We start from the raw sequence: 17590 nt of genomic DNA on the forward strand, positions 1-17590 counted from the left end.
ACTGTCTAGCTTGGAGGAAGTTGCCCGGATGTTCCCCTCAGTAGATATCTACTTGTAGATTTGTTTTCGTGTAGTATACATCGTATTTCATAGAATTTTTGCCTGTTTACTGGATATTCGGCAACAAATCTCGTCAAAATGGTAAGAATTTAACCGATCGACGAGTCTAGGTTTATGATTGAGAGGATATTTCTAAAAATTCTTTCAGTCCGGGGGTTTTTAACATGATTTCGTTGAATGTTTTTGCAATGCTGCATGTGTATGTTCTCTTCTGCTGGTTGGTTGTCAGTCACATATAAGAGGCCTACACACTCCACAGTTAAAAGTGCACAGCAGTACTGACTGGTGCCGTGCCAGTCGTCGTGAGGATGAGAGGGTGTGGAGAGGCATGGGGTAGTTAGGTCTAGCTAATTACTGTCTGTCACACCTACTCTCCGTGCGACGTTTTGGTCCGTAATTTCGTTAATAATCGGTTTATCTACCTTTATTATGCATCAATTTGTTCAGTGAGGAATTTGCATTCAGAAATAAACAACAATTTTTACTTAAGTTGTTTTTGTTTTCATTTATGAGCGATAGTTTACTCAGCATACGCTCGCATAATGCTGAAAAATCCGCTCCGCGGACGCTCGGAAACGTTACAGTGACGTCATCACCTGCTCATTAGCATATCAAAATACAGTAGGTGGCGCCACGTGACGGGCCATAAAAACCGTTTTTCAGCATAACGCGAGCGTATGCTAGGTAAACTATCGCTGATAGAAGAAAACACAAACAAATTTCTGCCAGTTCATGATTTATTTCTGAATGCAAATTCCTTACTGAACAAATTGATGCATAATATTTACAGATCAACTGTTTATTAATGAAATTACGGACCAAAACGTCGCACGAAAAGCATGTGTGACAGACAGTAGTTACCTTATCGTTGGTGGTATGTTATGATCGGACGGGCTTGACAGAATCTGATCATTGATTATGAAGCTATTATTATTAGAGTTATGGTTGGTGAGAGAGAGGCCAAAGTGGAGATGCAAATGTCAACAGAACATCACAACAATTCCAGGAATGGATGCCGGCTCTTCATTTGCTTGGAATTTTGGATTTTTAATTCGTCATTTCCTCTTGACAGCCAACTAGCCTAATAGTCATCAACAAGCGTTGGGGAACACCAAAATTTTCTGAGGGAGGCCCTCTTTGCATCTTCTAGAGGGTGGCAAATATTATAGATAGGATATGGTACGAGATAGTTGAGACTATTTTCAGTCTGGATTATAGTTGTTTCACCCACAATGTAAATTCAAAATACAATTTTTATTATTTTTGTTCTGACGTTTTGGGAGGATTACATCCACCCACCTTCATGGTCAATGAAACACGGTTGCTAGGTCACACCAGGAACCTCTCCTGAAACAGTTTTAACTGTGGAGAAAAAACCGTAACTGTACATGTACGTGTAAATGTACAAAAAACTGTTAATATAAGTCCTGGTCTTTCTCCTCAGTTAAAACTGTTAGGCCTATACAATTCAGCAGGTTAGGCAATCAATAGTGCTGCAGCAAATTGTAGTTTCTGTGATGAAGGCACACTTGCGACATCTTCAGTGCCTCAGGGATCTAGTAGGAAGATGCTGTGTGAGCAGTATGCTCGCCCATGTTTTGATACTGTTCAATGTAAAGATGGATTTTGCCAATGCGACATAATCCTAGTTTAAATTAAACTAGGGTTATGTCGCTTTGGCATAATAACATTAAATTAATGTTATTGGGCCTATGCCGATAACTCTACTCATTGCAATTGGCTAATTCGCATTGCGGATGCTTACTGAGGCGCTAATTTAGTTAGAAAATTTAAGGAAGGAATAAAACATAGAGTAAACCTCTTCTCACGTGAAAATCCTAAGACCTTTTTTTTATGCTCCTTGCTCAAATAGAGCTGTAGGCCTATAGATTTATTTGCGTCTGAATATGCCACCACAATTGACGTTAACAACCTAGAGCAGGGGTGGATCTAGGGGGAAAATCTGAGGGTCTTCTCCGAATTCTAGGGGGGGGGCGTTCACAAATTACGTACCTTGGCGTCTCCAGTTACCGCACACGGGCAACTCGCAACTCATCAACTAGCCAATGAAAGAGCGAATGATTATCATGTGACTTCCAGATACGGTTCGAGGCAGGAGCGCAGCCATCTTGACAAATCACATGATACAGATGGTTGGCGGGAAAGATAATCGCCTCTCCGTCGCCAGTGGTTGCTGACGGGTGACAGCAAGCAATCGTTTGCTCAGCGATTGCTAAAAAAATCGGTTGCAGCAAAAATGGCTCGTGTGCGCCAGGCTTTAGCAGGTGCACGTTTCTGACGTCATCTCTGACAAATGTTCGCAGTTCCAGTCATTTGACTAGACATTTCATGCAGTATTTTATCTTTTTGTGATTTGAATTAATAAACTCTTACCAGTTCGAGAACACTGTTCATGTTTTACTGTACCTCCCCTTTTGACCTCAGGCCCTGTGTTCTTGAATCGGATCTAGCTCTTATACAGCTCCCCATCCAGCCCTGAATGCATCAGTCATGCTCATAAATTTGGGGTTCTCAGTCCTGCCCATTTCTTTTACTAAGAGGGGCCGGGAAGACTGTCGCTGTTAATTTGCGAATCAGCGTTGCCAGGATCCCAACTGACTATGCTTTTAACTAAATCATCTGACTGGTACTGACTTAGGATCTCAATTTTCTCCAATGTGAGTTTTGGTTAAATCTCTGCAGAATTCACTAGAAAAGCCAAATCCTCCATTACCTGAGCGGGTGTCGGCACCGATTGGTCCAAATTCACGTGGAGACGTGGACACATCAGCAACCAAAGTATTGTGATCATTTCCTTTACCAGAGATAAAATCTGGGGGCAAATTTCTGCCTGAAGCTCTTTATCCATTCATTTTGAAGCATAGCCCAACCAAAAAGGTTGGTCCAAGCCCAAGGCAAATTTTAGCACAGGTCAGCAGGCGCGGATCTAGGGAGGGGGCCCTAGAATGTTTTTTTTATGCTTTAGTTTATCAGCAGCAGAAAAGGGGAAAGTATTTGTCATGAATTCTTGCCTCAGAATGCAGGAAATGGGCCCCAAAACAGAGTTAAATTTCAAAAATTTTCTGGGGACGGGCTAGGAACGTCTCGCGCATACACCGCTCGGTGTCAATACAGTATCATCATAGCTACATTTATTAGGTGGTCCCCCCTAAATTGGGCTCTAGATCCGCCCCTGGTCAGTCAAATTATTGTGTGTGAATTGCAACTAGTTCCGGAAATGGCTCACCACTTAGTTTGAACATTGTGTAGTATTGATTGAGTGGTTTATGTGTAAATGCGCTCTTTAATTAGGCATGGGCCAAATTTGACGCGGGCCTGATCTGCGCCAATTTGCCCCTTGCCAGATTGCCAGCATGTGATCACGGCCTACTTGGCTTTAGCCTCTAAAATATTTCTAAGACTTATTACCTCCTCTAAGAGGGAAACACATTTAGCATTAAGAATATCCCTGAACTGCTGACGGATTGGTTCCAATGAAAACAGTCTGCTTCTTGAGCTAAGGCAGCTGGCAGTTCAGCCATTTTGGGTCTCTGATTGAAGCCCTGTTTTCTTCCCTTCCTTTCATGGCTTTGAAAGATTAGAAACACATTAACCCAAGATAAAAAATTACAGGAAACTCTAACCCAGGCCTTTTTAACGTCATTCTTGATTTTATTTATGGTAAGTAAAAATAGCATTATCAGTAATGGTATATGGTAATGGTTCATTGGATAATAATATTTTCCTGAGCAATGGAAAAAGATTAGATTCTTGTTTTGAATGATATTAAGCAATGGGTACGCGTGTCTGGATGATACTTGTTAGGCTGCTAAATGTATTGGTGTATTGCTGACGAAATCCAGGATTAAAACTGTAGATAGCTTATTTTAGGTGATTGGAGGGTTTGGGTGATTGGAGGGTTTGGTTACAAGTTGCAAGTAATATATACTGGGCGCTACATGAAAAATACATCAATATAAAACGTAGCACAAGACAACTCTGACAGCCAAATTGTGTTGACAAAACGATTGATGTTAGATGAAACCTTCATAGAGTTATAAAAAAACTGATGTGATATGCATATTGAAATGGATCGTGTATGACCTGAAATTGTTTGTGAATTTGGTGTAATGGTATTTTGATCATGTCTCTGATGCACATAATCTATTGAAAATCAACGTCACCAATCAATGGATTCAAACCCACTACACTAAAAGCCGTTTTCCAAACCCCTTAACCTCGCAACTCGTTAGAGTCGTTACCAACCAGAATCCAGTTGGGCCAATCACAGCGCTTGTAACAAACGTCATTAGGCTTCTGTTGAATTTATCGTTAAAATGGACCAATCAGCGAACATTTTAGTGAACGAGGAAGTATTTTCGCAAGTTGTTATATGACAACATGCGCAAAAGCGCCAGTAATGAAATTGAGCGTCGTGAGGCCAGGGGGCTGGTTGAAGTCAGTCCAGGAGTGATTCTGGGCCCATAGCAAGCAAGGAAAATGAAAAATATGATAAAAGTGAAATCCCACAGTTGAAGTATAAAAGATAAGTGATGCAACAACATTTCAGCTGTCACCATGATGTTACAAAACGGCTAAAACTTTAATAAGAATTATTTGGGTAAACCTTAATTCTGAGATGATATCTCTATTACTGTATGGTTCTTCTATTTCAGGGGAATGAATCATCTTTACCTATGGAACTATGTACGAATTGTAAGTATCTCATAGTTTGTCACTGCAGATATTTTATTCATGTGGATTCATGGGGTAGCCTTTGTTTTAAATTTCTTATGATTTAGTCAAGATTAAAGAGTGGGAGGCATTTCGAATCTCACAGATTTATCATGTGAATCTTTGCTAATTAACTAACTGCATGGACTTGCATTATAAGCAAGCTGTTTCTTTAGAAAATATTTCAGCCCTTAGATAACAAAATGTTTAAATAATGGCATGTTTGGTCGATAAAATGAGCTAGAAGAATGTCATGTACTGTTTATAAAGTGCATACACTAGATTTTAGTCAATTTTGGAAAATCAGAATATCTATTTGGTCAGCAAGTGAGTGCCAGTTAATGCTAAATCATCTCTGATTGGTCAATGGACAGCGTTTCTCAAGGTAATCCACCAATTGGAATTAAGGATGCTTAATTGATTTTAAGAAAGCTGGTTCTTATTTTGCCAAAAGTGAAATATTCTGCAACAGTGTTTTTACATATATATGCTAAACTGTGTATGTACTTTATGAATGGTTCTTTTATATATATATATATATATATATATATATTGATTTATTGATGTTTTAGTGAGTAACTCTCTGGGCAGCAGAGCCTGGTTAGTTCTAACCCTGTGTTCATATTGCTATTTCAGACCAGCTTATCCAGAATAAAATATGGCAGAGTTTGATTCAGATCAGCGACAGTCTACCGAAATATCCATATGGATTAGTACACTAGGGGGCATCACGCTTGAGTATTCAATAGTTACTTTTAAATTTAATCTTTCATCTCTTTATTTATTTCGTTTTAACTTTGCATTTCAATTTCATTGTGACATCAAAACCTTGGGAGCTCATGCGTTCAAATCGGCACAATATAGGCCTTTCATTGCACATACATACTCTTGATACACACATTTACACACAATATATACACATTATGTAGTTGCTGTAGCGCTAGCTGTATATTCTCTGAATTGTAAATTGCACTTTTTTCATCCAATGATTAGAGTTTTATTGAAAAATTCAGATAATTGTCCGTACTGCTTGATCTTACTAATTAATGGACCAATCGTGGTGTAAAACAATTAGATAACTTTCTACTAACAATGCCTGTCATTGGTATTTTTGACTGTCTTAGTTTGGTGATGGAGTTGAAGTTTCTTTTTTTTTTTAATGGTATACGCAACTTTGATTATTTCTGTTCCAAAAATTGAATCAAGCTTCGTGATCTCCTCATGACCTGTAGACTTTATTCATGTGACATCTTGGTGCTTCATAGCTGTCAAATGCATGCAGCTAGCCAAAGCCATTTGACTATAGCCAATATGAAACATGTAAGCAATGTGTGTGATGTCTGATATGGTCAAAACAGTAGACTCCTCACTCAAATCAATTGGGACCAGTCAGATATAGGTGACAGATATAATTGATTCTATAAGATGGGCTCACAGATTTGTGTTCAAGTTACGCAATAATATTGACTGTAGATGATTCAAATTAAGAGGAGTCCACTGTGTTCAAATCATGAATCAACCTGAGTTATAATTGATAAGAATTTCAGAGTTGACGAGATAAAAGAACCGGTATGTCTTACAAATCTTAGAAGTGCCCTCATTATGTGGAGAATTCATCCGTATCAGTAAAGAGACCATTTGTTAGTTCAGTTTACTGAAGTATGTGTATGCTTCGCTTCGTTAACGCTAACATTTGTCATGAATTGGTGACAGTATATATTGCTGCTGCGGTAATTCATTTCTTACTTGCAGCATCGTACTAAATTGATGTATGATATATCTCTACATTATTCATATAGAACATGTTTAAGGGCTGAATTAACAGTGAATCGATTATAGCGTATATGTGACCAAAATCTACCGATATCCCATGTTGTATCAGACGAAGGGGTTGCATACACGTCTTATTGCACTGTCTTAGTAGGACCCATAAAATATAGGTTCCCTTATTTTTAGAATTTTCAAAACCAATACATGCTACAAAATATCTTGGATTCATAGTTAATGTTGAGCACAACTATTTTCTATGGGGCTCAATTTCGACCTATACTCGTTGTCTCGCACCATCTATGCTGTTTAGTGTACCTTATGAATTGGTACATGTTTTCCCTCATTACGTGTGCCTAAATATGCATGTGGAGGCATAGCAGAAATTGATCATTCTTAAGTTAATGTCATGTCACACAATGTCACAATTCTCAGTATTGCATGCACCTTGTTTGAGCATGAATTCTTTTGCACATTATTGATCATTCCGAATTTGTAGGCTTTTGGAAAAAAAACCATGTTTTTGAATCTATCTTGTTCTTGTTGTTTTGCTTGTTTATATTTCCTTTTGTGTATTGATATTTTATGTTTATATAACCAGAAAAAACTTGTGACATTAAGATATGGACTTGGCAGCAAGAGGACAGATAATTTATGTAGTACATGTATTTGAAAATTCGCTTAATATCAGGGTGATGTCACATATATTCCTTTCATTCCTAGAAACCTCAGGTCTTGGCGATATTCTGTCAAGCAGCATCGCATTGGCAGAGTCAGGATATGGAAACAGTTTCCATGGTTACTCAGCGGGTGGGCAACAGGTGTTGTATCATGATGCTTGCATATTCAAAAACTGGTATAACTGCCTTTTTCATTCTATAAGGGCTAGGGGGGCATGGGAAAATGATCCCTGTTACTAGCAGATATGTCATCAGTTTCAACTGTTATTTGACTAAACCCTCAGAGTATAATACAAGGTAATATTCTATTGAAGTATGAGTTACAAGGAAGCTGAAAAGTAATATGTAATTGAATTTAAAAATGACCAAGTACCCTATTGATCATGCATGTTACAGAAGAATATACATTTGTTGTCTAATTTAGAAAAAAAGCTGCTACAGATTGAGATCGTTTTCATTATGAATTACGAAATTGGTCATTTTGGCTGCCGATATGAACCTATGACTTTCTCTGTTGGATAAATTTCGCTGGAATTGTAACCAACTCACTGTGAGACGAAACTAATTATTAGATATCATTAAACAATTCAAACTGTACTCGATGAGATGTCACCAAGTGTAGAACCGTATATATACCATAGCTGTGCGCTGATCGAAGTTATGGCAATCTCAGAAGTTGGACAAAATTTATCAAATAAATTGAGAATCATATCAGTAGTGTGGGGTGTTATAAGATCTATTCATTAAACATATTAGTCGGAAGCAATGTCTATCTAGAGGGTTTAGGATTGAAAAAGGGGAGTAATAAAGTGAAATCCATGTGTGTACATAGTTTTGAATATAGATATGGGATGGATGAGGTATACAAAAAAGATTGAAGAAAAAAACTAATAATAAATGCATTTTAACCTCTTGAAAACTGTGAACTCTGGGCTTGCCATAAAATAACTCCTGCAATTCAATTTGATGGGAATCATATTACATTTTGAATTAATTATTAGATTAATTGATCGTTATTGATGAAAACTTTATGAAAAGATTTAATGAAATTGATAGTAAATGATAAGAAAAGAATGATAAAAGACCTGTTTTTGTAAATAGCAGTACAGACCAGTTTTGAATGAATTTTTCAGTCGACGCCGATGAAATTCGAAGGTTAGGAAAACGATTTAAGAAACTTGATCTCGACAACTCGGGCTCGCTGAGCGTAGAAGAATTTATGTCGTTACCAGAATTGCAACAGAACCCCCTAGTACAAAGAGTAATAGATATATTTGATACTGACGGAAATGGAGAAGTAGATTTTAAAGGTTGGTTGAGAAATTGTTGTGTACTATGTTGGAAATATTTGCTTGATAATGCTAATGTGAATTATCTTGGACAAACTTTTTGTATTCCATAACTGTATTCTTTGTTATACTATTATGTCATGCATTTTTACTGGGCTGGACTACATAGCTTCAAAGCATATTTTTTTACCGAGGCACACAGTTCAGCGAAAGGGACCATGCCTGTTTTGACACTGGCCAAATTTGGCCAGACCAGGCTGATGTCAAATTTGAGTAGGGGCCAGTTATTCCTTATGAGCACAACTGGTTCTGGTAGTGACTCGTCTGGCATGTCACAGCAACATTTTGATGACATTTTAATATTGATTGAGTGATCCACAATATGTGAATGTACTCTCTAACAAGGCACAAGTCAAATTTGACTTGAGTCTAGTCCTGGCCAAATCGTCTTTATATGATCGCAGCGTATATCTTCCCAATTGAGTCTGTAGAAATTAAATAGTTTTTTTAAAACATACAGTGGAACCTCGTTATAACAACCTCGCATATAATGATTTATCAGTTATTCTTAAACTAAAAACTTAAAGGAAAATTTTGATAATGTCATACTGGATATAATAAACTATCGGTTGTAACGAATTCTCCCCTGAAGTTGCTTGTAACGAGGTTCCACTGTAAGATGTACAATACCTCATAATCCCCTGGGCTAAGGATATAGAAGTGCATTGAGTTGTTGCAAAAATACTATTGACATCAACAACGGTACTTGGACATCTAGAGTGGGATATAAGATTTTGTGTGTGCTTGCAAGTTGTTGCGGTGATGTTAGGACTCATTCCTGGAATCGCCATGGTAACAGTATCTCGGGCAAGACTAAACACTCCCTTTGACGATGTATTATATTTAGCTCTAAAGTCCACTCTTCACAATTGAATAATACCTGTTACCATTTGAATCATACTTGTTTGTGTTTCATTACACTAAATCTAATAATGATGATCACTGATGAATTAATTATTCACTGCACTAAGATATCAACAAACATGATTGGCCTTATTCTACACATTCACAGCTGGAGCTTACATAATTCAGTTCTACTATATCAGGGAATTATTGATCTGTTGCAAATGCAGAATTAGCATTTCTGAGGTCAGATATGCCAAAGTGGCATTCATATTGGCATTAACCAACTCTTACTGGTTCTACCTGTGGCATAGATTAGGCATTGTTGGCTCATGGTACTAGTTGTGCAATATATCACTAGCTCTTGCAAGGTGCTCAAATAACTAGAATATCATGAACCAGTTACAGGGAGTTGAATTTGATGGCATAGAACTTACCTGTTTTATTCTGAAATGAACATTTTGACTCTCAGTAGCTTATCGAATATGTAAAATTCTATAGGCCTATGGTATCTCGGTTATGATAAATTTTCAAAATTGTTTCTATATCTTTCTATGTCTATTTGACCATACAAAGTAAATACTTCATATAGTTCCTATTATTTTCATCTTTTAAAATATTTTAATGGATCAAATGTGAATATCTTCTTAATTGGGGTATTCATTGTTCAACTATATTTGTTGCTGTTAGCTGGGAGTAACATACAAATACGGGCCACATGCACTGATGTATTACTATTGTAGGCTGTGGAATAAAGTGATTTATCTAGATCACCAATATTTGTCATGAAATTGATATAATGTGCTGCTATATCTGCAGGTGCAGATACAGACTGTCGCACATGCAGCACTTACCATAGTCGCTGTTTTCAAATGCCCTTGAAAATTTTTTGTTTCGGGAAAAAAGTAAATAATGGAGCACACAATCAGTGAGCCATAAGAAATAATTGCCTTTCTGTATTAGGCCTAAAGAAAAATGTGAATGAAAATGAATTTTCCAAAATAAAAAAAGGCAATCTAAGGCACTCTCATTTGCTCAAAAGGGCACTATTCTAAAATATATTATTTGTTGCTCCATAAGTTTAATCGTAAAAGGGCAGATTTTGACATAAATCTAAAAAAGGCACAAGCAAATTGAATGTGAAGACAAAATTTAGCGACATGATACCAATAAATGGCACTCAAACTGAAACTCGCTCGCTGGACATTAATACTGGCCCTTTTCAAAGTTGGTGCCCTTTTTTCACTGTGCTATATATAGTCATTGAATTGCCCTGGATCTGTGCCTGATCTGTAGTAGGCATACATGGAACATTAATTTTTGAAATATATGCTCTTGAAATAGTGTAATTATTTTTCATATTTTAGAATTTATAGAAGGAATGTCTCAGTTTAGTGTAAAAGGTGATAAAGAATCTAAATTGCGTTGTAAGTATATTTGTTAAATAAGCAGGGGCCATTTTGCACAGTGATGGCTTAGATTTAAGATCATCCCAGGTCATCGTTCAGCCAATCAAATTACTTTAGACCAGCATCCAGATTTCAGATCAGTTTTGCCTAAAGTCACAACTTCGCAACTAAGCCCTGAGGCTAAGATTTGTCAGTTCTATAGTTGTGGGTTTTTTAAGTATTTTTTTATTTCGATGAAAGGCCAGTGGTTTTGATAAAAGAATATGAAAATGTATATCATAAAACGAGGCCTATTGTGTTTAGTCGTAATGGACTGTTGTATTGGTAGTGCTAATCAGTTATTAGCTAGTGGAAGTAACTAAGAGTTAGTTGGCTTGATGACATCATTGCTTCTTACATCAGCACTGTATAGCCAGTGTACGTTTAATAATCAATACTGCTGAAACATAGTATTGCTTCAATCCAAAGTACATTATTCAGGCAAGCATCATCAACATGTAACAGACTATAAAAGCCAATAGCAGTTGTAGTTCAGAGAGAAACAATTTATTTTTGGTAAAAAACTAAGATGACTGATTGGGGGCCATTTTTGGCATGTATATCTACGTGATGAATTCTGTGCGAACAAATCCTCTTGTTGTATTTTGAAGTAACTAGGTACAACTATTTGGTATAGCATGTAGTTATGCACCTGCGATAACTATGCATTATTGTGTGTTATTGCGCACAATTTATCTTAATGAAAAAATCAAAGATGGTTTACAGGAGGCTGTTTGGCATCTATCTACGTAGTGAAGTTAGTGTATACAACTGTTAGGTCGTTTTTTCTATTTTTGACGAAACTGGATATAACTATTTATTTTGGTATGATCTGCATCGGCAATTTATTTTGTGAAGAAATCACAGGTGGTATACTGGCGGCCATTTTTTAAAATCTTAAATTATGGATTGACCCCCGTTATTTAGTGTCCTTTAACAGACCCAACACACCTGTGGGGAGCGAAACAGCTACTGGCGACCATTTTCGCATCTTTGTATGTGGGGAATTTTGCGCAACAATTCCTAGGTCTTTCGTTGTATCTTGATGAAACTTGGTTCACATTGAGCATATGTAGTTGTGCACCTACGATTTATTTGTTAAAAAAAATTAAACATGGCTAAACAATTTGGTATTATCTTTGTAGGTATCTTACATGGAAAACTAAGGCCTTTCATACTGTACAGCTTTTTCGGGGATATAAGTATGGGAAACACAGTCATGACTAGATTTTATCTCCATTTCAGTTGCATTCAAAATCTATGATATGGATAAAGATGGTTATATATCAAATGGTGAGCTGTTCCAAGTTTTAAAAATGATGGTCGGCAGTAACCTGAAAGACGCCCAACTTCAACAGATAGTAGATAAAACCATTATACACGCCGATACTGATGGTGATGGGAAAATATCTTTTGAAGAGTTCTGTGCCGTAAGTCTTCACATTTTTTTGTTGATGTCAATGTTTACTTATAGATACGTATGTGTATGTTATTTTTTTTTTTAGTGTGCACATAGTAATTTATTGGTATTCTATTTTATCGCAGAAATATTATGTCTCCTCATAGTTCAGGGGCAAATTAGCTCCTCACAATATTCCAATCGGTTTGTGATGACCATGAGCACTGCTCATTACTGAAAGAGTGTGTCTGCCTGTTTTTGCATTCCTGTCATGATCAGATGAATGTCAGGAAAAATGGTTTATTTTCTTGAAAAAACCTCGCTAACCTTTTTGTCACGCTAATGTTGTGATTGTTTTTATTCCACCAAGGCTTCAAACTAATTTTTTATTGCTGCTTCATGTTTCGAATTGTATTTAATCAAATCTTGAGACCATCCATCCCTCCGCTTCTTCCTTTCATTATAAAAATCATGGCAAAAGATTTGCAGTTTTTGAACTTCATCTAAAGTTTTGATGTTTTTATACTTTCTGGATTGTCCCTCACAGAGCTTTCAGATTTAAAGTAATACTGCTTCATACACTGGTCAATAGTGTTTGTGTTTTTGTGTGGTCTCAATGCGTTCAAGTCCGAACTCCTGCAAGGGAAGATGCATACGTAAATGGGAAGTCACTATTTGCCTAAGGCATTGTTGTATTATTAAGGTGATTCCATTTATTACTTTCAGTTAAGGGTCAATTTAGCTGGTAGTAACATATTCATGATGTCACAGTTTGTGACAATGACCAGCATGAGTATTGAAAACTGATCAACATCAGCTATCCATGCACTTCTGCCAAATCGAATCATTTGATTTCCTCTGGACGATTAAGTGCAGCACTTTCTAATCTTTTAACAGAAGTATAATGTATTATTACTTTTGTTATATTATGATTAGAATGCATTTTCATCTATTAGATAAGTCTTACATTTTCTTATCTCTAGAATCAATTTCACAGATGATTGTTTCTTGTATTTTTATATTTAGTTGAACAAATCATTTGTTCAAATCAATGATTTTATCTGATGAATAGAACCTATCTGCTATATGGCTCTCTTCACTTTTTATCATAATTTATTACTCAGCTTATACCAAAAATTAACAATGTTTTTGCTTTGCTCTGCCATGCATTAATTTTGTGACATGTGTTGTTTATTATGTTTTTTAGGCTGTGGGACATACAGAGTTAACCTTTAGCACACTGCAAATCTAAGTAGGTTCTTGCTACTCCACCTGCCCTTCTATTATCAATGATATAACATCATAAAACCATTCATAATGCTAACCATGTATAATGCTTACAGTTATTTTCATGAAACCTTCAGTCATTGCATAGAATTCAGTCCATCCCTGAGCCTGTTACTAAGGAAACATTGCACACCTCCAGGCTCTGTTAATGTGAGGATGTAAGATTTATAAAGCAATTGAATGAACATTGTTGTATCATCAAGTAGATTTTATTTAGTGGTTCTGCTAGTTCGGCTGCAGAAAATGAAATACGTGAAATGTTCTTCAGTTATGCTAAGTTAATTCCTGCTACAAATGTTGATAAAGATAGATTTATGACCTCTAGCATTGACTGAGCATGTTACATCAAAATGCATGTCACTACCAGTATTTGTTCTTATGGTATTTTGTGGTGCATACGACCTTGGCTGATGGTTTCACCCGTTACCTTGATCACACTGCCTACCCCGCTTTGTTTGTTTTTTTTTTTTCATTTTTTATGACAATCCTGTGTTAATCATCATTTGACCAACAAGATTTTAAGAACTTTTAACAGTGGGCACTAGTAAGAATAACCAGAGTCATCTTCAGAATTGATTTTAACATTGTACTTAGCTATTGGTCATTTGATGTTTTAATGAATTTTTCATTCTTTAATCGAAGCTCTCAGCGTATCCTATAGGTATAATGATAGCTCTAGCCTCTACTCTGATGCCTCCCTTTCTCACAGATAAGATTCTCTGTAATGTATGTCCATGTAATGTGAAACAGGCTATATTGTATGGATGACTGATTGTGTGCTGCATGCAACTAACATAAAACTCTTGTTGCACAAATGAGATAATATGAACCATGCACAACCCTATATTTCCTGATAATCAATGAATTAAAAAATTGAATGATAATCTATATACAGAGCATTTCATAAAAAAACCAGACCCTCAGAGAATGCTCCATAACTCTGGTCGAAGTGGATGTAAGAAGCAAATTTTCTCGGGAAATTGCAGATTGGGGTATTGGGTTGCTGCCCACAGAAAAGAATAAGTGTATGACAAACCACTAGGGAGAAACAGAGCGTGAGTGAACACTAACAAATTTTGCTTGCGCATAGCTGACAACTAGTGATTGAAAGAATCAACAGGATACAGGTCTTATTAATTCTTTGCGTATTTTGCTTTGAACATGACAAAAATTATAAGACTGTTCAGTTATTGGGTTTCCATAATTACATAATATTGATGTGTGTATATTATAAATACATACGTACGTACATACGTACATACATACATACATACATACATACGGATCCAAAATGTCGACTGCCCGTAAATGTATTTTTTATATTTGAATAAAATAAATTATAACTATTGAAAAATCTTTCTACCGAGAAAAATATCTGCTCCTTCAAGGATTCGAACCCGCTTTTAATTGTTTGTTTGAAGATTTCAACAACCAATCAGAATCTTCGATACATTTGTTATAAATCAAACATGGCTTCCGCATCAAACTGATATTAATTTTTGCTAGATTCCGGTCCCGAGAATTTCTCAGATGCACGGAAATTGCCTCAAATTTAGAAAATTTTCGAAGCATGGCTTCGCGCCTACGGCGCTCGAGGGGACAGAATGAGGCCAAATTGATTTCTGATATTTTTGGTAACTACTGTTGGGATCCCTGATCAAGGAAATGCACTGTTAAGGATATCTTGGGAAGATAAAGTCTGAGTAACCAGCTGAAACCTACCGGTAAGTAACTACATTGCCAGAATGTTTTGAGTTCATATGAATGAGTTCATAATGCACAATTTGTTATATAAGCCGCGATCATATGGAGACTATTTGGCCCAGGCCAAATTGGCACTGATCAGGCTCGGGCCAAATTTGGCCTGTGCCTAATTAGAGAGCGAGTTCATATGCAAATCATTGACTCGATACTAAACAATGCTCAAACAAAGCGAAGTGGATCATTTCCGGTGGCAGTTGCAATTCAGTTTAGAATTAGGCTCGGGCCTGGTCCGACGTTTTTGGTTGGGCCAAATTTGACTTGGGGCCCATTTGGCACCCGTGTGAACAGTTGTTCCGGGCCAAATTTGGCACTGGCCAAAAATGCTCGTGTGATTGCGGCTATAATATCAATTATGTATCCTGTTGATTCTGTTTTCAATCGCTTGTGCTCAGCTTTGTGTAAGTAGAAATTAAGCCGAGTTTAGTCACGCTCTGATTCTCCCTATTTGTTCGTCCATTATCGATATTTTTTGTGGATAGCTTTCACTGCAATCTCATTAAATTTTGGCTTTATATGCAGTGGAACCTTGGTACAGCGAACTTCACAGGACCAGAAATGATGTTTGTTATAACCGATAGTTCATTATATCCAGTATGAAATTAATTGAATTTTCTTACTCTGGACGAAATTCTATATTTGTAATATCCAATAAATCATATCCGAGTTCGTTGTAATGTTGTATTGTCTTCTACTCAACCAGTAGGCCATTTTCTGAGGGTCAGGTTTTTTATGAAACACCCTTAGATAAACACATAAGATTTTTGTGACGAGATGACTTTCTTTTTTCCAAGAAATGAGTTAAGCTCACAAATTCAAAAGTCTATCTTCGGAATTTTCTGAATTGATTATATCTACGGTAAGATATCATTGCACTGTATAGTTTTGACTCGTAAAATAAGTACATGTATTTGCTCATTCACAGTAATCCTTGCGTTGTTGGTACTAATGCAATTGCATATTTTTTTTTCGCTGTTAACATTGGCACTGGTTGTGATATTTTTAGATTCAGTGTACTGAATCTATTAGTATAAAACAGAGTGCTGAATTCGTGTTGACCGCTATCTCCTCCGAGTGTGAAATGATTCATTCTGCAAACTTTTTTGCCTGGTTCATATGTTCCACTCCAAACTAAATGAAGTATGATTTTTTCGATGTAGATAAGGCAAATGAAGTTCATCACCTTAAATTTTAACTTAAGTTCACTGCGTCTTGATCTTGGCTAAATATGATCCAGGCATTCACTTGGACCTTATGCCTAGGACAAGTTTCAATGAATTCAACAACAGAGTAGATATTTCTTTGTGTCTATTGAGACCTACCAAGATGATGGAAATATTCAGTCATCAAGTTGAGATATAAAAAAAAAGAAATCATTTTCATTGACTGCAGATGTCAAACACAGCAAACACAGACCAGCATGTGTACGAAAGTCAACCTGGTCTCCTAACTTGTCTCTTAATTCATGGACTGTTATAGATGAAGATGTTACCAAATATCATATGATTTCAAAATGGTGCTGTCAAATATTTTTAACACTGGTATTTACAGTCCTGAATGTCATATTACATATATTTGATTAGGGATTGCTGTTGCATGTGTAAATGCTTCACAGAATTGTTTGTCTAAAGTAGGCCTACATGGTGAACTGCAATTGTGAAGCCTAGAGGGCAATTCATAAAGTATGTACCTTAAAGGCTGGCTTCTGTCGACAAGCAAAGCGATGCCTACCGACGCAACTGGGTTTATCGCCGATTAGCGGCAACTAGCGGCCTACGAGAGACTGCCTGTTGCTGCTCTGTCGGTTCGACATAAGCTGGCTTGCGACGGCAACCCGACACCTACCGACTCGTCGCAAGCCGTATCCGGCTAGTTGCCCACGTTCTACCCAGGCCTACGGTAGGCTGTCCGCCTTCTATCGATCGCAACCGACATAAGCTCATCTGCGACGGAACTGAGCGTAGGGGCTCCAGCCAATTAGAGACCGAATATACATAATACAAATTATGACCGCTAGTTAGCGTCATTCGTAATTAGTCATAAACTTCAAATTCAAGTAGTTCAAAACATAAACCCTTCAGCATGGCAGATGACTGGACCGAAAATCTAGAAATGAAATTGGTAGAATTATGGTGTGAGTGGCCATCTTTATGTGATGTCGCTAGCACATTGTATTCAAAACAGAATCAGAAAGATAAAAGATCTTAAAGAAATAGCTTTTCTAATAGAAATATATTCCCAAATAATTTAAAATAATTCAAA

The 17590-nt window shown here is 36.8% G+C and overlaps 1 protein-coding gene across 4 annotated transcripts in view; it reads left to right on the top strand.

The window, feature by feature from the left end:
* Nucleotides 1-8: 8 nt before the first annotated feature.
* The window catches only part of LOC141915379 (calcineurin subunit B type 1), a 34289-nt gene continuing 16707 nt past the window's right edge, over nt 9-17590 (top strand). The window contains exons 1-7 of one of the 4 annotated variants that reach the window (XM_074806879.1): nt 9-141; nt 4737-4776; nt 8375-8551; nt 10801-10860; nt 12127-12311; nt 13488-13532; nt 14554-14610. In XM_074806879.1, coding sequence (XP_074662980.1) covers nt 139-141; nt 4737-4776; nt 8375-8551; nt 10801-10860; nt 12127-12311; nt 13488-13532 — 510 coding nt within the window. In that variant the 5' untranslated portion in view covers nt 9-138 and the 3' untranslated portion in view covers nt 14554-14610. Of the gene's footprint in view, nt 142-4736; nt 4777-8374; nt 8552-10800; nt 10861-12126; nt 12312-13487; nt 13533-14553; nt 14611-17590 lie in introns of those variants that run through there. The other 3 variants (XM_074806878.1, XM_074806877.1, XM_074806880.1) reach the window with 3 other exon arrangements.

Source organism: Tubulanus polymorphus, chromosome 1 (assembly GCF_964204645.1).
Source record: "Tubulanus polymorphus chromosome 1, tnTubPoly1.2, whole genome shotgun sequence".
NCBI classification, from domain to species: Eukaryota; Metazoa; Nemertea; class Palaeonemertea; order Tubulaniformes; family Tubulanidae; genus Tubulanus; species Tubulanus polymorphus.